We start from the raw sequence: 24,233 nt of genomic DNA, 5'->3' as shown, positions 1-24,233 counted from the left end.
CTGTTGTGCCCAGCGCGGGCTTGCGACTAGTTGGTTTGGAGGTGACAGCGTTGCGAATGACCGAGGGTCCTCGACGTCTGTCTCACCGTCCAGGAGCCACACTGACTCACGCTGCTATCTGGTGCTCACGAGGTGTTTGTCGCGCTGAAAACGGAGCGTCTCTGTAAGTTTGTATCCCTGGTGATGGTCGTGTCTGGAGAGCACTATATAAGTGGTGCTCTTCAGGCACAATCTTCCTCAGCCTACTCAAGCTCAACTGATGAGGGGTGAATTCCCCGAAACACTGTGTATTGAGCAGGGAGTGGTGCTTTCTTGCAGGTGTGCCGAGTCGAAGGTTCGATGGACTTCTCGTGTGCTCTGGATGGCAGTCGTAAGTCAGTCAAGTGTCAAGTAAAGTCGGCGGAATAGCGCGAGCTCCGGTGTGGGGAGCAAACCCTTTTCTTACAAATCATCGCCGAGGTCGCAACCACTACTTCGTACTGTTGTGCCCAGCGCGGGCTTGCGACTAGTTGGTTTGGAGGTGACAGCGTTGCGAATGACCGAGGGTCCTCGACGTCTGTCTCACCGTCCAAGAGCGACACTGACTTACGCTGCTATCTGGTGCTCACGAGGTGTTTGTCGCGCTGAAAATGGAGCGTCTCTGTAAGTTTGTATCCCTGGTGATGGTCGTGCCTGGAGAGCACTATATAAGTGGTGCTCTTCAGGCACAATCTTCCTCAGCCTACTCAAGCTCAACTGATGAGGGGTGAATTCCCCGAAACACTGTGTATTGAGCAGGGAGTGGTGCTTTCTTGCAGGTGTGCCGAGTCGAAGGTTCGATGGACTTCTCGTGTGCTCTGGATGGCAGTCGTAAGTCAGTCAAGTGTCAAGTAAAGTCGGCGGAATAGCGCGAGCTCCGGTGTGGGGAGCAAACCCTTTTCTTACAAATCATCGCCGAGGTCGCAACCACTACTTCGTACTGTTGTGCCCAGCGCGGGCTTGCGACTAGTTGGTTTGGAGGTGACAGCGTTGCGAATGACCGAGGGTCCTCGACGTCTGTCTCACCGTCCAAGAGCGACACTGACTTACGCTGCTATCTGGTGCTCACGAGGTGTTTGTCGCGCTGAAAATGGAGCGTCTCTGTAAGTTTGTATCCCTGGTGATGGTCGTGCCTGGAGAGCACTATATAAGTGGTGCTCTTCAGGCACAATCTTCCTCAGCCTACTCAAGCTCAACTGATGAGGGGTGAATTCCCCGAAACACTGTGTATTGAGCAGGGAGTGGTGCTTTCTTGCAGGTTTGCCGAGTCGAAGGTTCGATGGACTTCTCGTGTGCTCTGGATGGCAGTCGTAAGTCAGTCAAGTGTCAAGTAAAGTCGGCGGAATAGCGCGAGCTCCGGTGTGGGGAGCAAACCCTTTTCTTACAAATCATCGCCGAGGTCGCAACCACTACTTCGTTCTGTTGTGCCCAGCGCGGGCTTGCGACTAGTTGGTTTGGAGGTGACAGCGTTGCGAATGACCGAGGGTCCTCCACGTCTGTCTCACCGTCCAGGAGCGACACTGACTCACGCTGCTATCTGGTGCTCACGAGGTGTTTGTCGCGCTGTAAACGGAGCGTCTCTGTAAGTTTGTATCCCTGGTGATGGTCGTGCCTGGAGAGCACTATATAGTGGTGCTCTTCAGGCACAATCTTCCTCAGCCTACTCAAGCTCAACTGATGAGGGGTGAATTCCCCGAAACACTGTGTATTGAGCAGGGAGTGGTGCTTTCTTGCAGGTTTGCCGAGTCGAAGGTTCGATGGACTTCTCATGTGCTCTGGATGGCAGTCGTGAGTCAGTCAAGTGTCAAGTAAAGTCGGCGGAATAGCGCGAGCTCCGGTGTGGGGAGCAAACCCTTTTCTTTCAAATCATCGCCGAGGTCGCAACCACTACTTCGTACTGTTGGGCCCAGCGCGGGCTTGCGACTAGTTGGTTTGGAGGTGACAGCGTTTCGAATGACCGAGGGTCCTCGACGTCTGTCTCACCGTCCAGGAGCCACACTGACTCACGCTGCTATCTGGTGCTCAGGAGGTGTTTGTCGCGCTGAAAACGGAGCGTCTCTGTAAGTTTGTATCCCTGGTGATGGTCGTGCGTGGAGAGCACTATATAAGTGGTGCTCTTCAGGCACAATCTTCCTCAGCCTACTCAAGCTCAACTGATGAGGGGTGAATTCCCCGAAACACTGTGTATTGAGCAGGGAGTGGTGCTTTCTTGCAGGTTTGCTGAGTCGAAGGTTCGATGGACTTCTCGTGTGCTCTGGATGGCAGTCGTAAGTCAGTCAAGTGTCAAGTAAAGTCGGCGGAATAGCGCGAGCTCCGGTGTGGGGAGCAAACCCTTTTCTTACAAATCATCGCCGAGGTCGCAACCACTACTTCGTACTGTTGTGCCCAGCGCGGGCTTGCGACTAGTTGGTTTGGAGGTGACAGCGTTGCGAATGACCGAGGGTCCTCGACGTCTGTCTCACCGTCCAGGAGCCACACTGACTCACGCCGCTATCTTGTGCTCACGAGGTGTTTGTCGCGCTGAAAACGGAGCGTCTCTGTAAGTTTGTATCCCTGGTGATGGTCGTGCCTGGAGAGCACTATATAAGTGGTGCTCTTCAGGCACAATCTTCCTCAGCCTACTCGAGCTCAACTGATGAGGGGTGAATTCCCCGAAACACTGTGTATTGAGCAGGGAGTGGTGCTTTCTTGCAGGTTTGCCGAGTCGAAGGTTCGATGGACTTCTCGTGTGCTCTGGATGGCAGTCGTGAGTCAGTCAAGTGTCAAGTAAAGTCGGCGGAATAGCGCGAGCTCCGGTGTGGGGAGCAAACCCTTTTCTTACAAATCATCGCCGAGGTCGCAACCACTACTTCGTACTGTTGTGCCCAGCGCGGGCTTGCGACTAGTTGGTTTGGAGGTGACAGCGTTGCGAATGACCGAGGGTCCTCGACGTCTGTCTCACAGTCCAGGAGCGACACTGACTCACGCTGCTATCTGGTGCTCAGGAGGTGTTTGTCGCGCTGAAAACGGAGCGTCTCTGTAAGTTTGTATCCCTGGTGATGGTCGTGCCTGGAGAGCACTATATAAGTGGTGCTCTTCAGGCACAATCTTCCTCAGCCTACTCAAGCTCAACTGATGAGGGGTGAATTCCCCGAAACACTGTGTATTGAGCAGGGAGTGGTGCTTTCTTGCAGGTTTGCCGAGTCGAAGGTTCGATGGACTTCTCGTGTGCTCTGGATGGCAGTCGTGAGTCAGTCAAGTGTCAAGTAAAGTCGGCGGAATAGCGCGAGCTCCGGTGTGGGGAGCAAACCCTTTTCTTACAAATCATCGCCGAGGTCGCAACCACTACTTCGTACTGTTGTGCCCAGCGCGGGCTTGCGACTAGTTGGTTTGGAGGTGACAGCGTTGCGAATGACCGAGGGTCCTCGACGTCTGTCTCACCGTCCAGGAGCGACACTGACTCACGCTGCTATCTGATGCTCACGAGGTGTTTGTCGCGCTGAAAACGGAGCGTCTCTGTAAGTTTGTATCCCTGGTGATGGTCGTGTCTGGAGAGCACTATATAAGTGGTGCTCTTCAGGCACAATCTTCCTCAGCCTACTCAAGCTCAACTGATGAGGGGTGAATTCCCCGAAACACTGTGTATTGAGCAGGGAGTGGTGCTTTCTTGCAGGTTTGCCGAGTCGAAGGTTCGATGGACTTCTCGTGTGCTCTGGATGGCAGTCGTAAGTCAGTCAAGTGTCAAGTAAAGTCGGCGGAATAGCGCGAGCTCCGGTGTGGGGAGCAAACCCTTTTCTTACAAATCATCGCCGAGGTCGCAACCACTAATTCGTACTGTTGTGCCCAGCGCGGGCTTGCGACTAGTTGGTTTGGAGGTGACAGCGTTGCGAATGACCGAGGGTCCTCGACGTCTGTCTCACCGTCCAAGAGCGACACTGACTTACGCTGCTATCTGGTGCTCACGAGGTGTTTGTCGCGCTGAAAATCGAGCGTCTCTGTAAGTTTGTATCCCTGGTGATGGTCGTGCCTGGAGAGCACTATATAAGTGGTGCTCTTCAGGCACAATCTTCCTCAGCCTACTCAAGCTCAACTGATGAGGGGTGAATTCCCCGAAACACTGTGTATTGAGCAGGGAGTGATGCTTTCTTGCAGGTTTGCCGAGTCGAAGGTTCGATGGACTTCTCGTGTGCTCTGGATGGCAGTCGTGAGTCAGTCAAGTGTCAAGTAAAGTCGGCGGAATAGCGCGAGCTCCGGTGTGGGGAGCAAACCCTTTTCTTACAAATCATCGCCGAGGTCGCAACCACTACTTCGTTCTGTTGTGCCCAGCGCGGGCTTGCGACTAGTTGGTTTGGAGGTGACAGCGTTGCGAATGACCGAGGGTCCTCGACGTCTGTCTCACCGTCCAAGAGCGACACTGACTTACGCTGCTATCTGGTGCTCACGAGGTGTTTGTCGCGCTGAAAATGGAGCGTCTCTGTAAGTTTGTATCCCTGGTGATGGTCGTGCCTGGAGAGCACTATATAAGTGGTGCTCTTCAGGCACAATCTTCCTCAGCCTACTCAAGCTCAACTGATGAGGGGTGAATTCCCCGAAACACTGTGTATTGAGCAGGGAGTGGTGCTTTCTTGCAGGTTTGCCGAGTCGAAGGTTCGATGGACTTCTCGTGTGCTCTGGATGGCAGTCGTGAGTCAGTCAAGTGTCAAGTAAAGTCGGCGGAATAGCGCGAGCTCCGGTGTGGGGAGCAAACCCTTTTCTTACAAATCATCGCCGAGGTCGCAACGACTACTTCGTTCTGTTGTGCCCAGCGCGGGCTTGCGACTAGTTGGTTTGGAGGTGACAGCGTTGCGAATGACCGAGGGTCCTCGACGTCTGTCTCACCGTCCAAGAGCGACACTGACTTACGCTGCTATCTGGTGCTCACGAGGTGTTTGTCGCGCTGAAAATGGAGCGTCTCTGTAAGTTTGTATCCCTGGTGATGGTCGTGCCTGGAGAGCACTATATAAGTGGTGCTCTTCAGGCACAATCTTCCTCAGCCTACTCAAGCTCAACTGATGAGGGGTGAATTCCCCGAAACACTGTGTATTGAGCAGGGAGTGGTGCTTTCTTGCAGGTTTGCCGAGTCGAAGGTTCGATGGACTTCTCGTGTCCTCTGGATGGCAGTCGTGAGTCAGTCAAGTGTCAAGTAAAGTCGGCGGAATAGCGCGAGCTCCGGTGTGGGGAGCAAACCCTTTTATTATAACCAATGTTACTTTTATGGCACCGTGGAATCGTGTACAGCGTACAATGCCACAAGTCATCCCTGTGCCATTCATGTTATGCAAATAATCACTAGGGAGTAGTACAAAAGGTGATCATGTCAAACACAAAAGGATAAAGACGAATAGTTTTATGTATTCGCACGTGTGCGCGCGTGTGTGTAGTACAAGGTCAAGAGGGTGTGTGTATGTGTGTGGGTGTAATTGCAATTCGCGTTGGGCAGGCAGACTTCGCAGCCACACCCAAGTCGTCGCTCTTCCTCTTCTGTCCACGAGTTCTGGGAATTAAAAAAGCAACAAAGCAACCAGCCCTGGCCTCATTCAGTGCTGAAAACAAGTGATCTTGAACATTATGTTCAAATCTATACAACTAAATAAGACTTCGAAATTTTCGGAATGAGTTTTCCAAAGTGATACATTCTCTAACACGTTGAAATGAAGTAGAATGGTAGACAAATAGGTATAGTTTCTAAATATCCCAACTTGGTGAGGTGTCCGAGTGGGTCCAAATGAGAAATTCAGGTTCGTGTTACACCATGTCAAGATGAGAAAATTCCATCACGTTACTTACCTAGGATAGCGTCCTCCATATTCGTCACTTCCATCCATTTTGGCGAGTCGAGACTTGGCAGCAGTGTGGACGATGTACCAGACTAGCTCCCAAAAAAGGCTCGAGCTGAAAAGAACAAGTGGCAGCTTGTCACGAAGGTATACGTCTGGTCTTCTCGTCACTATTTGAAGGTTTCTCAGCGCTGTCAAAAGAGCAAAAATTTGAATTTTCGCGCGGTTTGTATTTTTTGTGTGAGGCAAAGCTCGTAATCCCGGATGTGTGCCCGTATCATCTCCCGGTATTTTACTACTCCCTGATTCAAATGTACTCCCCTCCCCTCCCCTGTGCCTACTCCTCCCCAGTTTTTGGTGCACTGAAGTGTCGCTGAAGCCGAGACCTCAGGTCGGCGGAGATGCTCCAGTTTCACCACCACAGTTGCGTCTGCAACCACCTCTATCATGCAGTATTCTGTTCTCGAGGTTCGTGGTTTGCCGTAAAAAAAGAAAAGGAAAAAAACCCATGGTAGACCCGTGTGCTTGAGTCTGAGACGATAATGACGAGTTTGCTGTTTCTGATTCGAGCACCTAAGGCTGCGTTTACACGGAGATGAAATGAAACGCAACGAAATCGTTTTCAAACCGTTTACACGAGAACTGCAAAACGTTTTGAACCGTTCACACGAAAACGGAAAACGGGCGATCAGGCTGGAGCTAGCACGTGCTGGCCTGGCGCAAGGGCGGGAAGTAACACGTTAGTTGGAGTTGGTACGTGCTGGTGGTCGCAAGGATTGGGTATTTCCAGCGAAATATACTCCAGCACGGAATGTTTTCCATGACCGCGCTCCGTTTCCAATCGTTTTCACTGTTTTCACCGTTTACACGAGAACGTTGTATATTGTAGACTCTCACTCTGCTGACCAACACCCCCCCCCCCCCTACAATCCGCGCCGCAAGCTACTGTGTGTTGTACTTCCGTTGTTAATGTAATATTATGGTAATAAACATGTTAACTGGTTTGAGGGAAAGAGACAAACGGGAAAAGTCTGAAGAAAAAATTGACTGTCACCACCAGGACTCGAACCAGGGACCCTGGCTTGTAGCCAGCGATGCTCTAACCACTGAGCTATGGTGTAGTCGTCATCCCAGCAGAGACCGTTCAACGTATTATTCAGACTTCAACATGGTTAGCATTTTACTGTTCACGCTATTTTCGACGGTCGGCGTGTAGAGGGCGAGTCTATTGTTTTTGATGTGTTTTCGAGACACGGTTAGCAGGGCCGCTTCTGAGTCCTGACTCCTGGCGCATCGATGGACTTGTGACGTAACCCTAGTTGGAATCTTACCGTTTCGTTCTCCCGCTAAACAGAGCTTTCTATTGTCGAAACGGTACCTAACCGACGGTATTTTGGATGTTGGGTACGAGTACCGTTGGACCTAGGGCGTTAACTGTAAAATGCCATGTCTACACACACAAAAAACGGTACAGGCCTACCGTCGAAAATAGCTCGAACTGTAACATGCTAACCATGTCTAATAGATGAAAAACCCTACACGCACCCTCCTAAACAAAAGTGGTTTCTTCACTGCAAATTACAATATCGCAATCAAATATTCGGCCAGGAGCCATCATCAGGATGGAAGAGAAAATAATTGAGATTGACCTATATGATGGAACACAAAGTGCAACGAAACTATAATTATAATATGCACACCATCCTTTGGGCAAAGGCACACATACACATACAAACATACACATACACACGCCAAAACAATCAGACACACACTCATACTCACACTCGCACGAACACTGTGAGCGTAGAGTATCACCATAATCAAGCGTGTAATCTCTCCCAATGCCTCTGGACTTACAGTGTCTCGAGTCTGATATTGTTTTTGAATAGCGAACTGGGCAATGAATTAATCTTGTTATCCTCTAGTTGACTACAGAGTTGAAAAAGAAAAAAAACAAACGGTTTAATTTTGAAAGGATTGGGAGAGCTTCAAATTCAAAGTATCAGTCGGGGACCCACCAGGACTGAAACCCCGGACCTGGCTTGTCATGGGCAATGCTCTAGCCACTGAGCTATGGGACCGGGCTCAGCCTAGAAGGCGCAGTGTTTTGAGCTGCCTTTGGAGTCCAAAACTTGTCATCGCCTTCAAGGTTCGGCCTAGAACATAGAGCCTAGTTTTCATGGTGAGGTTGTGAGTGAAGGTTGTGATTTTCTCTGTGCTATGGCTGAGTATTTGGAGACCGAAAAATCACGATTCGGATCCACGAGCGAAGAGGGTGGACGGAAATAACTCAGCGATGTTACATCCAAGAGAACTACTGCTGCCACCGCGTTTTGGGTGAGTTTGTCAGGAAGAAGTCCGAAGACAATGCTTTGCACTGCAACGCAAGCACGATTACGGCTGAAGAACTCGCCTGTTTCCTCGAGCAAAACTTATCCGATGTCCGGAAGCAGGACGGCAGTCAGTACAGAAGCAACAGTTTGATCGCCGCTCGATCTGCCCTCGTTGGCACTTCAGCGACGTGGGCCCGAGTTACGATCTTGTCCATGGCCGGGAGTTCACCACCAGCAGAAAAATTCTGGACGCCGTACTGAAAGAGAAACAACGAAGTGGAAAAGAGACTGGGGCCCAGAACAAGAAGAACATTTCCGACCGTGATTGGACGAAATTTGAAGATTACTTCAATGACGTTCTCACCAGCAACAACCCGCGAAAGCTGACGATGTACGTCTGGAACCTGTTATTCAGCCATTTCTGTTTACGAGGTGATGAGCTGCAAGCCCGCCTGAACAATTTGGTCTTCTCCACGGTGGACGGAAAAGAGACCATTTCCATCGCAAATGAATTCAGAACGAAGAACAACCGTGGTGGTCTCGCCCGCAAGGGATTCCAGGCCGAAGGCGTTATCGACGATGAGCACTGAGCAGCAGGCTGCCACCGTGAAGCGGTACGTCAGCAAGCTGCACCCTCACATAAATCGGCTGTTTCAGCGTGCTCGAGTAACAAAAGATGAGGTCGGACCCTCTGATATGCAGTGCTGGTTTAGGCCGTTATCACACTGCGGGTTTTTTTAGGCGCGTTTGGGTGTACGTTTGCGTTTGAGACCGGTAAACGCAAGACGTGATATCATACTCTACTTGAGATTTTCAGCGTTTGGGTCAAAAACAGTGCGCGCTGGAAAATACAAAAATGTGGGGACCAGATCTCTGCGTGGCCGTGGACGTTGAATTTATTTTCCGGAGATAAGGGAGGGTTGTGTTTCTGCTCCTATGTCCTTTTGTCAGTGGTGCTGAGGAGAGGAAGTTGATAGGAAGATTGCACCCGTTGCGTTGTCGGTGTTGGGGTGACAGTTCCGTTGTCGAGGCACATCGTCCAGTTAGGCTAGCCGCCGCCAACTAGTCAGCGCAACCTCCGACACGAGCTCGCATCAGGTCCATGCTCGCGTCAAAGCCCCGATCTCTACGGACTCTGAAATCTAAAGAGCGCATATGTCCAAAAAAACCGTGCATTACATCACAGTGCATAGACCAGTGTCACTCACTGAAACATAAACGCATCGCGACCAATACAATGTTGGAAAATTCTTGAGCACATTTTTCCGGGGATATAAGGTTCGTCGCGATAGGATAAAGGTTCACTGAGCGGCGACAAGATGAACACGGAAACGTGCGACGCTGCTTCCCCTACAACATCATTGACGAGTGGAACACCTTGCCCCCAACTGTGCTGCAGGCTACGCCACGCCTGACGTCTCTTCAGTCGTTCAATGGCAACGTGCATCAGCACCTACAACAAAGCCGCTGGTATCGGGCTGCAGACTCGCTGTAACACCCCATATATCCATAATCAGCTCCCTCTCCCTCACTTATCTATTTACATGTGTTTCGTAATCCCGTCCATGGTGCGCTGGATAGCGCTACGCCGACACCCTAGGTCGGTGTTGCTAGTCCCGCCTCACCGTCACAGGCTCCATGAGAGCCCCTGCTAGTACATTGTCTGTCTTCCTCCTTTGTTGTCTCGATCATTATATTCTTTTGTGACGTCTCTCCAGTCGTCCAATGGCAACGTGCATCAGCACCTACAACAAAGCCGCTGGTATCGGGCTGCAGACTCGCTGTAACACCCCATATATCCATAATCAGCTCCCTCTCCCTCACTTATCTATTTACATGTGTTTCGTAATCCCGTCCATGGTGCGCTGGATAGCGCTACGCCGACACCCTAGGTCGGTGTTGCTAGTCCCGCCTCACCGTCACAGGCTCCCTGAGAGCCCCTGCTAGTACATTGTCTTTCTTCCTCCTTTGTTGTCTCGATCATTATAATCTTTTGTGTTCTTCTTCTCCTCTCTTTGTTATAGTCTATCAGTAGGAGGTAGGGAGGGCCCGAATATGCTTGCGCATATTTTCGCATATTTGGTCCTTTTGACACAAGGTCGCATAAAGTAGCAAATCTAGCATATTGTATCAAATGTAGCATATTTGCTACAAGGAGCGAAGAATTCGCATAGTTATAGGGCAGAGTGCGGGAATGGGCAAGGAAACTTACTACGGCACGCTCGGTCAGGGAACACTTCCAAACTTAGCCCGGAAGGAAAAATGCTCATCCAAAAAAGGGGCGAAATTTTGACCCGAGAAGAGAGTGTCCGCGACTCAAGGTTGCATAAAGTAGCAAATCTAGCATATTGTACCAAATGTAGCATATTTTGCTACAAGGAGCAAAGAATTCGCATAATTATCACTGATATCAGTTCATATTTCCAGCATATTTCGATCATATTTTTCTGCTTTTGTGTGATTTCGAAGCATATTTTGAAGCAAGTGGCCAATAGGCGAAAAGCATAATATGCGAAATTTTTGAGCATATTTGGGCCCTCCCTAGTAGGAAGTGCATTCTGTAAAAAAATTAAAAAAACCTCGGGCCAGTGCGAACGTTACAAGGCGTGGACTATCAAAATGGGTGCCTTATTCTTTTATTTCTGTTTTGTTTTAATGACAGTCCATTGTACGCCTGAAAAAAAGTACTTAGTTATTAAGCGGGTTACAGAACTGTCGTTCGCTGGCTTACTTGCAGTTTTGATAACGCTTCGCTCTTCGCTGAGATACCTACCATTCCCTCTTTTTTTTATCCTTGATTCTCTCTGCATGTACCCATTCCCACTGTCACATGCCATACCGCCACCGCACCTTCACACAAGTTTGTATGCCACCTTGTACAAAAAAAATAAAAAGTTAGCTTTTCTGAGAGCAATCTTCTTCCATGCCACCTTGTACACAATAGGTTCACAATTTGAAATTTTCAGGGCAAATTAAAAGTACATGGATGCTCGACATGAACGTGAAACGCCACCGTTCGAGTACTCGAAGTTCATACTCTGCCGATTTTTTGCATGTAAGCGTCTCTCACTTCTAGCGCCATGGCGTTAAAACCGAGGCTTTTTTCTCCAAAAAATTGGTCCAAAACAGCGATGTTTCACCTATAACGCCATGGCTTTATTTGAGCGGAAATACGGTATGTTCTCCCCAACCCTCCTTTCCTGTAACATAATAACATATTCGCTGCCTTGTCATTGAGCATTTGTGCTCGTTTGGATTAGCGAATTCAAATAATGTATACAAACAAACAAACAACGCGAATTGTTTTGGTCATGACTTTGCAGTTATTTGGAGCGTGCTAGGGGATTTTCCTTCGACGTGATGCATGCTTGATAGACGTCGAATAAAGTGTTTGGATCTCAGCGTTGTATCGCAGTTTGAATTTTGGAAAGCTGTTGAATTTGGGAAAGATGCTGAACGTGATATTTTAATTCCTGTGTTTTTCCGAGGCGAGGTGGAGTAGTTTGGAGAGGAGGTGGCAGTGGATCTTTTGTGTTTTTGTCGCTGAAATATACTATGATGGATTCGCCTGGACCTGATATTGCCTTGGAGCTGTGCACCTAAACTCCACCAAGCGAGTCAGTGCGCTGGACAGCGGGCCAATTGGCGAAAAGGGGCCCAGCATTCAAAGGATTGACTTTGCCATTGGCATTGATCTTGCGTCGCAGTTTTTATATGTTCATGTATTTTTCTTTTTGCAGTAATTCGTGCTGAGAAACTGCAATGGACGCAAGGGAGAGTTGCAAATATGAATGAATGAATCTAGGGAACTCTTGACGTCTTCACCCTTACTTACAGCAGCCGAAGGTTGGTGAGCCTGTCGAAAATCCGTGGAGGCAATGACGGCAGTCTGTTGGTATGCAAATACCTGCAAGGTAACGCAGGAAACGTAATATTATGCAACTAACAATCCGAGAGTGAATTGACTACTCGACATATACCACACTCTCTTCGGTCGGCCTGCCACAATTTTCACAACAGCATCATTTTTGGACTTCACGAGCTTTGGAAAGCTCAATCTGCAAGAGTGCATCATGTGTTTCCACTTCCCATAAAAATAAATTACCTTTCCTCTATATTTTTTTTATATTCGAACTCGGATGTTGTGCTTCATTTAGGCCATGGCCACACTACGTAAAATTATTGTATAATTAAATGTTCGTGCATACTTCAGTACAAGTCTAAAACTAAAATCATGCTCTTTTCTTCTCAGCCCGATGTTCCAGCCCCCCCCCCCTCCATCCCACTTTCCCCCAGCCTATAGACATAGTCTCCAGCCATAAGTATCTTGGCATTTTCATTGAATCTAACCTTTCATGGGAACCCCACATCGATATTATGGAAACGATCAAGTTCATCTTAAGGAATCCTCTCTTCTCACTGTTACCATCTCCCAATCTCTTGTAAACTCCTCTTTACTCAGCTTACCTACGCCCAATCTTTGATTGATGAATATGCAAATACTGCTTGGGCCGGAATTTCCACAACCCGTGCTGCCAAGCTGGAAATTGACCACAAAAAAGTTTTCAAAATCCTCCTCCGAAAACCCCGCATGCTCCCATCTTCCATCCTTTATGCCCTTGCTGACACTACCCCTTTGTCTAAGAGACGTAATTCACATCTTGTCACCCTTATCCATTCTCTCAAACTCAATCTGTGTTCACCTCACCTCCACTGTTTCAACTGGTTCTCTTCCCGTAGCACGAGAAACTCCCTTTTCCTCCCGAAACCTAAGTCCTCCTTTCTACTTCACTCTCCCTTTTTCACTGCGTACTCTGCGTGGCTGGCACTTCCCCAAGAAGCTAAGGACCTTTCTTCCCTCCGCCTTTTTAAGAGCCTTGTCGCACCTTGACTTTGATTTTGTGTTTCTCATTTTGTTGCAATCACTGCTTATCCATGCCGGCTCTTTTTTTCTTCTCCTCCCCTTCTCCCTTCCTTGCCGTGGTTGGCTAACACCCTCTCTCTTTGTATTGGCCGGTGTTCTCACTGTGCTATGAGATGCTGTAATAAATAAATAAATAAATAAAATAAATAAAGTCGGTACGCAACCACACTGCACTTTTCGGTCTGCATACATGACGCTTTCACGCGACGAGAATGTGACTTTGTCGTACCAGAGCGTGTGCCATGGACTGGGACAGGACAGGGAGATTCAAAAAAAATTCTATATAAAATAATTCTCCTGGCTTTGTTGGCGTTCGAAACATTTCGCCTAGAGTGGTGTGTTCTTTTTTGTGTCGTGAAATTCCACTACTTCAGTAGCGATTTGTTGTGGCTATGATTCCCTTCTCCCCGAGATAATGTACTGGCAACCTATGTGCAATATGGGTACTTCAGATACTACAAATTTATTATGCTTGCAACTGAGAAAGATGCTCGAAAATGGCGATTCAACGGATGCACCAATCCGAGCAATTGGTTACAAGGACATCCATCCTCCTCGCCGCCTACGTCGCGCTGATTCGTACCAGAGATCGTCAGACGGTTATTGTGGACTACCCATCCTTAAAACGGGATTGCATAATCACAAGGATAATAATAATTACTTCGAAGTATAAAATTCACTGGTTTGATGGAAAGACACAGACGGGAGATGTACGAAGAACATATTGACTGTCACCATCTGGACTCGAACTAGGGACCTTCGCTTTGAGCCAGCAATGTTCTAACCACGGAGCTATGGAGTAGTCGTCATACCGGCAGAGAGCGCTCAACCTCGTCTGCAGACTTTGTAACTCACACTTCCCGTGAATTCCAAAAAGCATACTATTTATAAAACATTAGTACTTAGTTTTTTAGGCGGGTTACAGAACTGTCGTTCGCTGGGTTACCTGTAGTTTTGATTCATTGAAATATCTACCAATCTCTCTTTTCTCTCCTTATTTCTCCCCAACCCTCCTTCCCTGTAACATAATAACATATTCGCTGCCTTGTCATTGAGCATTCGTGCTCGTTTGGATTAGCGAATTCAAATAAAATATACAAACAAACAAACAACGTGAATTGTTTTGGTCATGACTTCGCAGTTATTTGGAGCGTGCTAGGGGATTTCCCTTTGTCATGATGCATGCTTGATAGACGTAGAATAAAGAGCTTGGATCTCAGCGTTGTATCGCAGTTTGAATTTTTAAAAGCTGTTGAATTCGGGAAGGGATGCTTAACAAGAACGTGATTTTGAGTTGCTGTGTCGTTCCGAGGCACGGTGGAGAGGAGGTAGAAGTGGACATTTTGTCGCTGAAATATACCATGATGGATTCGCCTGGTCCTGATCTTTCTTCGGAGCTGCGCGCCCAAACTCCACCAAGCGAGTCAGGGCGCTGGACAGTCGGCCAATTGGCGAAAAGGGGCCCAGCATTCCAAGGATTCACCTTGCCATTGGCATTGATCTTGCGTCGGAGTTTATAATTATGTTAATGTATTTTTCTTTTTGCATGAATTCGTGCTGAAAAACTGCAATGGACGCAAGAGAGAGTTGCAAATATGAATGAATGAATTTAGGGAACTCTTGACATCTTCACCCTTACTTACAGCGTCCGAAGCTTGGTGAGCCTGTCGAAAATCCGTCGAGGCAATGATGACAGTCTGTCGGAATGCAAATGCCTGCAAGGTATAGGAGGAAAAGCGGTATTATGCAACTAACATTCCAAGAGTGAATTGACTACTCGACACATACTACACTCTCTTCGGTCGACCTACCACAATTTTCACAACAGCATTATTTTTTGACTTCAAGGGCTTTTGAAATCTCAATTTGCAAAAGTGCCTCATGTGTTTCCACTTCCCACAAAATAAATTGCCTTTCCTCTACATGTTTTTATATTCGAACTCGGATGTTGTACTTCATTTAGTCCGTGGCCACACTACGTAAAATCTTTGTATAAATGTTCGAAACTCGGATGTTGAGCCAATAATAAATGTAGAAAGGAAAAGGAAATATAGATACGAGTTGAGACTAACTCTCCATCACTGTAACCAGATACGATATACAGTCAGAAAGTGCAACAACTAGGAACAAAACTGACCGAGTACTGAGACAGTCGACGTCCTGACACCTAGCTTCAACACATCTCCGTAGCGCTAACCGACAGCCTTCCAAATTGGAAGGTTCAAGATTATGGAAAGACCAAAGAGGGGAAGGCAAGCGCAACGAAAATGAGCACAAGCTACAGTCCCAACGGAACAAAGAATGTCAATTGTTACTGGACTATGACGAGACCAGTACGATATTTGACAAAGCGGTCTAACTAAAATTCGAAGCAGCAAAGCAGCACACCACTCAACTTGGGTGGGTCATAAATGTCAAAGATAAGTACAGAAGGGGAAGCTGTGCGCAAACGAATTGTAGAAGCCACCGAGGGGAGTCGTCAATGCCAGTTCTTCTTGGCAGAATTGCACTGCGCACTGTGCCTGTGGTGCTGCGCAACGGCAAACGCAGAATGCTCTGTTGGATGGCGTCAGCACAACGAGCTACATCAACGCCAGTTTAGCGACTCCTCTACAGACGCACTTACTCGAACTCTAAAAGACCTCTCTCCCAAACTGACCATTTGACGCCCATCGCCGGAGAAAAACCGATTTCTCTGAACCTTCTATGAAGTTAAATTAACCTTAATCTTAAACAAGCCAATGTTCTAAAAGGAAACATATCTTTCCGCATGCGATTTGTTCATGATTAGGGAAACTCATTTTTTCAGCAGTTTCTGTTGATATACATATCTAGAAGGCTGATGATCATGAATCTTGGAATATTTGTCAGGCTTTTGAAATTTTCAAGTATCGGACTACATAACGCGAAATGTCGTGAATTTTCGGTATTCGGCCGTACTTCAGAATTGGTGAAATTTTGGTGTGAAAAATTGTCTTTATCAGACTAATCCACACGTAAGAAGTGCACTCTGCTACTATGGCCACCCAACTGGCCTGAAGATTCACCGAAAATTTGGTCATGGCACATAGAAACCTGCCGTCTTTCTTCGATGTTCCCAAAATGGAACGTTGGCCCCATCCGAGACCCAGATATACCTCATATTTACCTGATTTCAGGAACCAGTATATCTAGCGCATATGCCTTGTTCGTACCATCCGTAAACGTGGATATGTAACTGATGGAGCCTTTTTGATGTTTTGATGGTGATTTGACCGTCTCCATGGGAACTAAATTTGGTCATATAATTGTGATTCACTAGCATGCGGAATACGTATATGTTATCGCATGGCTGCGATGGCCTTATGGCATATTATTGCAGCGAGAGGTTAGCCTTCGGGCCTACGGCCCCTGGGCTAACCTCGAGGGGCTATAATATGCAATAAGGCCCGCAGCAACCATGCGATAACAAATTTATCAAATGTCCCACAGAGCAGGCCATTGGGCTGCTGTTGAAACTAGACCAAATGCCCACACATTATGACCACAATGTATATTGATGCGCTATCATTATCAAAACAGGAAAAATGAAGATATTTCTCCTACACCCTAACAAAAAGTCTGCTTCAGGCCATCAGATAGTATACAGTACTGAAAGACGGAGACAGAAAAAAAGTGCCGACACGGCATCGTCATAGCAATAGACATGGCAACCACAATGAAACACAGCAGAATCGTAATTTGAGTTGAAAAATTAAGAGTGCTTCCACAAAGAGTTTCTTCCTGTTTGCATGTATATCAGGAAGTTGTCAAATACAGCTTCTGAGGACAATTTTTCTTCTTTTTCTCAGCTCCAGATGGCTGTATTTTTTTCATTGCAAAACATTCCTTAATTGTTCTGTTTGTTGTTCAAGCAAAGGTGAAGGCAGAGGACAGATGAGGTAAGAGTTTTGCGTGGCACAGGAAGACCACACACAGGCAGTGACTTTGCGAGGATCTGAAAACGCACGATGCTGAGCTGAATTTGTGTTATTTCAAAATTAATAATTGTTTGTGATCACTGTACCACATCGAGCAGAACTGAATCTTATCCACCAGCTTACCGACGGTCACGCTACCAACATGACCGAACAAATGATCCCTGCAAACACCACACGGCAGACAACCGAGGCCATGTTCATGGCCATGTCCACCTCCAAAAAGAATTTCATCTTCGTCTCAAAGGTACACTGCGACTCGTCGTAGAGTAGTACAGTCTACAGAGTCGTCGTATACGCGTAGTCAAACGATCACTGAAATAAAGTATTTTTTGCGGGCAAATAAACTATTTTTTTTGCGGGCAATATCGCATATTATTGCCCGCGGCGCGAAAGGGTCTGATTCGCTGGAGTACGGGCAACAATCACGTGCCATGTGATAAAGCAATGTTATGGAAGCCTGACACTTGCCAAAGTAAAGATTGCTAAACAGTATCCAAAGGGATATACTTCTGAAGTAGGTTTTCTTTTGTGTAACAAGATTCACTTGAACAATATTTAACAAAGTATGGATGCTTTGTGCCGTTCTGCTGGACTTTCAATGATTGTTTCCTCCGCGCGGTTGCATTTTTTCAGAAAATATCGCTTAAGCTGTAATGTGGTATGGCAAAGGGAATTGCTTACAGTAGCAGAGTCCTTTCTGAAAAGGGACTCCAAAATGATTCCAGTGAGAGCTAAGGACATTGTTGAGAGCTCCAACACACTTTTAAAGAACCTTTTCATAGCGCCACCGATTACTGGCAATCTGAACGTGATAGGGGAAAGGCATCCTGCAGCTTCATAACTCGAAAAGAAATGGTGAGCACACTTGCTCCTTCCCTGAGCACTGCAAATTCATAACTGAGTTCACGGCATGATGCTAATGATTCAGTGACTCTGATGCAGTAAATCTGCAGTGCCCTTGGAAAGAGCATGTGTGCTCACCACTTCCCGTTGGTCTGAACGTGGACGATGAAATAGAGTAGTAATAAGATGAATCAACGGATGATAAAGGTTTCATCGAACCTGCAAGAGATCTGGACCTAGAAAACTACCAGGTGACGGATGGATAGGATTATGATGTTTGTGTCTGTCCTACTGATAGTGAGTACGACGGCAAAAAAACGCCAACCCGCTGGAGCAAGGGGTGGGTGAAATAGACTGGTGTTTATGATAGGCGTCCTGAAATTGAACTGGACTAATCCCTTCATGATCACCACGAGACCACTACAGCCTCATTCACTTGCCAATGGCGAGGTATACACACCCTGTACATCTCTAACAATATTGGACAAGCAAGTATCGCGCAATACCCGCGACACAGACAATCGTGAGAGATTCATTGTAATTCTTTTTGTCTGGCTCCACATTCTTACAACTGATATGAGATTACGAAGTAGTGGTTGCGACTTCGGCGATGATTTGTAAGAAATGGTTTGCTCCCCACACCGGAGCTCGCGCTATTCCGCCGACTTTACTTCACACTTGACTGACTCACGACTGCCATCCAGAGCACACGAGAAGTCCATCGAACCTTCGACTCGGCAAACCTGCAAGAAAGCACCACTCCTTGCTCAATACACAGTGTTTCGGGGAATTCACCCCTCATCAGTTGAGCTTGAGTAGGCTGAGGAAGATTGTGCCTGAAGAGCACCACTTATATAGTGCTCTCCAGGCACAAACATCACCAGGGATACAAACGTACAGAGACGCTCCGTTTCAAGCGCGGCAAACACCTCGTGAACACCAGATAGCAGCGTGAGTCAGTGTCGCTCCTGGACGGTGAGACAGACGTCGAGGGCCCTCGGTCATTCGCAACGCTGTCACCTCCAAACCAATTAGTCGCAAGCCCGCGCTGGGCACAACAGTACGAAGTAGTGGTTGCGACCTCGGCGATGATTTGTAAGAAAAGGGTTTGCTCCCCACACCGGAGCTCGCGCTATTCCGCCGACTTTACTTGACACTTGACTGACTCACGACTGCCATCCAGAGCACACGAGAAGTCCATCGAACCTTCGACTCGGCGAACCTGCAAGAAAGCACCACTCCCTGCTCAATACACAGTGTTTCGGGGAACTCAGCCCTCATCAGTTGAACTTGAGTAGGCTGAGGAAGATTGTGCCTGAAGAGCACCACTTATATAGTGCTCTCCAGGCACAAACATCACCAGGGATACAAACTTACAGAGATGCTCCGTTTCAAGCGCGACAAACACCTCGTGAACACCAGATAGCAGCGTGAGTCAGTGTCGCTCCTGGACGGTGAGACAGACGTCGAGGCCCCTCGGTCATTCGCAACGCTGTCACCTCCAAACCAACTAGTCGCAAGCCCGCGCTGGGCACAACAGTACGAAGTAGTGGTTGCGACTTCGGCGATGATTTGTAAGAAATGGTTTGCTCCCCACACCGGAGCTCGCGCTATTCCGCCGACTTTACTTGACACTTGACTGACTCACGACTGCCATCCAGAGCACAAGAGAAGTCCATCGAACCTTCGACTCGGCAAACCTGCAAGAAAGCACCACTCCCTGCTCATAACAGTGTTTTGGGGAATTCACCCCTCATCAGTTGCGCTTGAGTAGGCTGAGGAAGATTGTGCCTGAAGAGCACCACTTATATAGTGCTCTCCAGGCACAAACATCACCAGGTATACAAACTTACAGAGACGCTCCGTTTCAAGCGCGACAAACACCTCGTGAACACCAGATAGCAGCGTGAGTCAGTGTCGCTCCTGGACGGTGAGACAGACGTCGAGGGCCCTCGGTCATTCGCAACGATGTCACCTCCAAACCAACTAGTCGCAAGCCCGCGCTGCGCACAACAGTACGAAGTAGTGGTTGCGACTTCGGCGATGATTTGTAAGAAATAGTTTGCTCCCCACACCGGAGCTCGCGCTATTCCGCCGACTTTACTTGACACTTGACTGACTCACGACTGCCATCCAGAGCACACGAGAAGTCCATAGAACCTTCGACTCGGCAAACCTGCAAGAAAGCACCACTCCCTGCTCAATACACAGTGTTTCGGGGAATTCACCCCTCATCAGTTGAGCTTGAGTAGGCTGAGGAAGATGAGTCAGTCAAGTGTCAAGTAAAGTCGGCGGAATAGCGTGAACTCCGGTGTGGGGAGCAAACCATTTCTTACAAATCATCGCCGAAGTCGCAACCACTACTTCGTACTGTTGTGCCCAGCGCGGGCTTGCAACTAGTTGGTTTGGAGGTGACAGGGTGGCGAATGACCGAGGGCCCTCGACGTCTGTCTCACCGTCCAGGAGCGACACTGACTCACGCTGCTATCTGGTGTTCACGAGGTGTTTGTCGCGCTTGAAACGGAGCGTCTCTGTAAGTTTGTATCCCTGGTGATGTTTGTGCCTGGAGAGCACTATATAAGTGGTGCTCTTCAGGCACAATCTTCCTCAGCCTACTGAAGCTCAAATGATGAGGGATGAATTCCCCGAAACACTGTGTATTGAGCAGGGAGTGGTGCTTTCTTTCAGGTTTGCCGAGTCGAAGGTTCGATGGACTTCTCGTGTGCTCTGGATGGCAGTCGTGAGTCAGTCAAGTGTCTAGTAAAGTCGGCGGAATAGCGAGAGTTCCGGTGTGGGGAGCAAACCATTTGTGATATGAGATTGCTGATTTTTCAAGCAGCCGTGAGCCCCAAGCCGATGTCCTACATCCAGTTTCACCACGAGATCGCCGTCCTATTTTATTATTGCCGACCGCGGCCAGAACCACCAGTATCTTGCTGATAATGTGCAATATAAGGGCGTTGATAACACAGAATGTGGACAAAACAATGTCCTTGTAAATGGTGCAGACGAACCACGATATGCTACTGTTCTAAGTGTGGAGTTCGACTGCATTTCGACCGTGGATCGAATGCCACGGCGTATGTGAGACGCGAACGGTAGCAGACGAAAACCCTAAGAAACATTTCTGGACACTCCTTGACGACCATTACATATTATTTCTTCTCCATTACTGCTTGTTCATGTTTGCATTGTTCCGCAAACACTTTGAAGACAACATAATTCGTTATAATCATAATTATTGCATCTTCCCTTCATAAAAACCAGGGTAATATTGGTACCCGATTCTGCCAATGTTCTTTTTTTAGGAACATATAAATATTTCCCTAACGTGTTTACATATTCAGTTCAAACTTATGAACATGCTTAATTGGTCCAATAAAAGCGGAAACAAAATAAAAAGACTGCAAGAACTTTCTCAATTCTTGTGACGGCCAAATTAAGGTTAACAGTCCCTTTATTGTGCCAAGCCAGCATGTAATTCGGGTAGACTTACAGTTCTTCTAGCTGACCGGTTGCTAGGGAAACATCTATCGGGATGGAGGTAATTTGATTAGAAGCCAAGCCACTGTCAATGGAAACGAAAATACACATACTTTTCAAGTAAACGTTCAAGAATGGGTCTCGATTCAGTGAGTTACGCTCATTTGCGATCATTAGAACTATGAAAAAGAGTTAGTGGACAAGCCGTTGATTATCCACTCTCATTGTTATATCTAAAAAGAATTCTTTCTAGAACAAAGAGAGGTATATTTGAAAATAAAGATAGAATATTCACGATACTTCTCCAGACGTTTCTCCACTGACGATGTTGTTAAGAACAACGAAACGTCTGGAGAAGTATCGTGAATACTTCTATCTCTATTTTTCCAATATACCACTCTTTGGTCTAGAAAGAATACTTTTTTCCATATTAGAATTATGGTGGAGAACACGATCGCGCCAATCACCACGGAGAACACACTCGTGCTTGACGGGAGCCAATCATCGTCCGTTTCTATGCGAAGATTTGACCAATCCGCGATCATCGCGCCAATTTGGAAGTCGGTTTATAAACAGCGAGCCAAGCGATTCTACCCTCACTTCTGTTCTTTTCAGGCAGCGCTTCGGAGCTGTTGAGTGCTCTGGGAAAATTCGACGCTAACGTCCCTGAACAGAGCTGTTCTGAGGAAAAACGAAATTCCTGGCTTGCGGCTTGATCCGAAATCATCGGGCCATTGATATTTTGAGCGGCCAAAACCTTGTTTGCTCGCTTGAACGCTCCGTTTGTGAAGATGCTCACTGTTCGTTGATGACTTGTCAGCACCTGGTCACATGCGGATCCAGCGGCAATGGCAAGCAAGTAATTTCGTTTGTACTCAAAAAAGTCCTATTTACGGAAGTTAGCGAAGAGATTTTCTAGGGCACTCGACAGCTCCGGTGCGCTGACTGAAGAGGAATCAAGCGGAGCACCGAGTACTGCTCTCTTTACAGTAATCATAGAAAAAAAGGTGAATATAAGCGGTGAATATTCAGCAATATTTACCACTTATGTAGATAGCCAATTGTATGTGGGTGAATTTGGAATGTGGTATTAACACCAATATACAATATGACAGCAAATAGGTGCAATCAACAGTAGACAAACAAGTGTGTGCAACTCCGGATCTCTCCGGCATAATCTGCAGATACCCCCTCCCACGGCGGAATTTTGTGTTCACGTCACCTTTTTTTCTGAAGAACGCGCATTTTGACGCAGAGCAGAGTGAGAGCACGTGCTGGGCAACGACCTTTTAGTGTAAAGCCGGCCAAGCTGCACGAGGGAAAACTTTCCGAAAGACTCGCAGCGCGTGCGTAGTCGAAAAGATAAAGTCAACACAAAATTCGTGGGCCTACCCATCCGCGAGTTGCACACTCTTGTTTATCTACTCTTGGTGCAATGTATGTATACGACGTATGTGTACAATGAATATTCAGCATTCTAAGGTGGGTGAGCAGCTTGAGTACTTTTAAAATAGTGCGATAGGCAGCTAGAATGGCTGAATGGTGCGGAGACATGATCGACATATTCTCTACTGCATTCTGCGTAGTGTCATTCCGCAATCTCATCCTCCATTTCTTCCTCCGCAGCTGAAGACACGACGTGGCCGCAGTAACTAGCCCCAGACTCAGAATTTATCTCAGATGACGACTCCTCAGCTTCCGTCTCTGACTAGTCATTGGCCACCTTGAGCCGCATCGTAGCAGGAGATGAAGGCTGCGATTCTGTCTCGCTGTCGACATGGATGTCAGAACCAAAGAACGTCTCACCCTCACTCTGAACTTCAGTATCAACTCCTCACCAGGCTCTAGCTAGCTGTACACAATGACTGCCACGCGTGCTCGGCGTCCGCAGCCATAGCAACAAGATCAAGGAACACTCGAGTCGACACTCGACACCACTTCAACGCCAACTCAAATTACTTCAAGCAAGGCGTTCAAGAAGTGAAGAACTCGCCGCGCTGTTTTCAGCGCGATCCCAAAATCGATGAACATCACAAACCGATCTTTTTCTCGAAAATAATACGAAACCTCTAAAGTTCGTTTTCGTTTTCGTTGATTGAGCCTGGGAATGTAGCTTATGTTCGGCTTTATCACACTTACCTTACCCTCTTTGGAATTACCACTAATATCCATGACCCTTCCAAGTTGAAGCGTGCAATATGTTGGAAGACCGTTGGTTAGCTTTACCGAGCGGTACACAAGCCGATTTGCACGGCGTGGATTATCTCAGCCCTCACGGTCAGTTTCGTACTATACCTTGCAAGTCGGAAAGATCCAAATTTAGTCTAGTTGGTGAACTCGATCACGTAACATGCACCGACACTTTCCAAATTTTTGTCCCGATTTCAGGTCGTCTTTTACAAAGCATTTGTTTGCTGATCTGCCTGTGACCGCTTGGCGGAAAGTTAAGGCAGGTTTGGACTTCGATTATCTCTTGGCACTTCTGTTAAAAAGTTGATTTGATCACAAACTATCGTTAGTCCTTACAGTCGATAGAGGGTTGTCAAGTTATCGAACACGTGCCAACTAATGACGAGGTCATGGTGCAAACCGTTAAGATCACTGTTGAAAAAGGAAAACAAAACACAGCAAATGAGGTGACACGTTAATGGTTTTTAAGTGCAACTATTTCAATCTCTTTGTCCATTAGTGGGACCGTTTTTTCACCCAGTGTGGTTTTTTTAAATTTTTCTTTGGGAACACAGCCCTACAAAGAGACATGTGGAGACAAACACAAAACAAGACACAGGGGATGTAGGTACGACGTGCCGATGTACAGGGAGCAATTCGACCGACCAGGGCTCTCAGTGTTAGCGTTTGCAACCTGGCATCGAAAAAA

At 47.4% G+C, this 24,233-nt stretch overlaps 1 protein-coding gene across 1 annotated transcript in view; it reads right to left on the bottom strand.

The window, feature by feature from the left end:
* The window catches only part of LOC135828885 (fibrillin-3-like), a 136,572-nt gene that overhangs the window by 78,011 nt on the left and 34,328 nt on the right, over positions 1-24,233 (bottom strand). The window contains exons 6-10 of the mRNA XM_065341315.1: positions 23,882-23,956; positions 21,369-21,440; positions 14,714-14,785; positions 11,982-12,053; positions 7,671-7,742 (exon numbers count right to left, since the gene is read on the bottom strand). Of these exons, the coding sequence (XP_065197387.1) occupies positions 7,671-7,742; positions 11,982-12,053; positions 14,714-14,785; positions 21,369-21,440; positions 23,882-23,956 (363 nt within the window). The remainder of the gene's footprint in view (positions 1-7,670; positions 7,743-11,981; positions 12,054-14,713; positions 14,786-21,368; positions 21,441-23,881; positions 23,957-24,233) is intronic.

The sequence above is a fragment of the Sycon ciliatum genome, chromosome 12 (assembly GCF_964019385.1).
Source record: "Sycon ciliatum chromosome 12, ocSycCili1.1, whole genome shotgun sequence".
Taxonomy (NCBI): Eukaryota; Metazoa; Porifera; class Calcarea; order Leucosolenida; family Sycettidae; genus Sycon; species Sycon ciliatum.
This window is presented reverse-complemented; position numbering and strand designations above follow the sequence as displayed.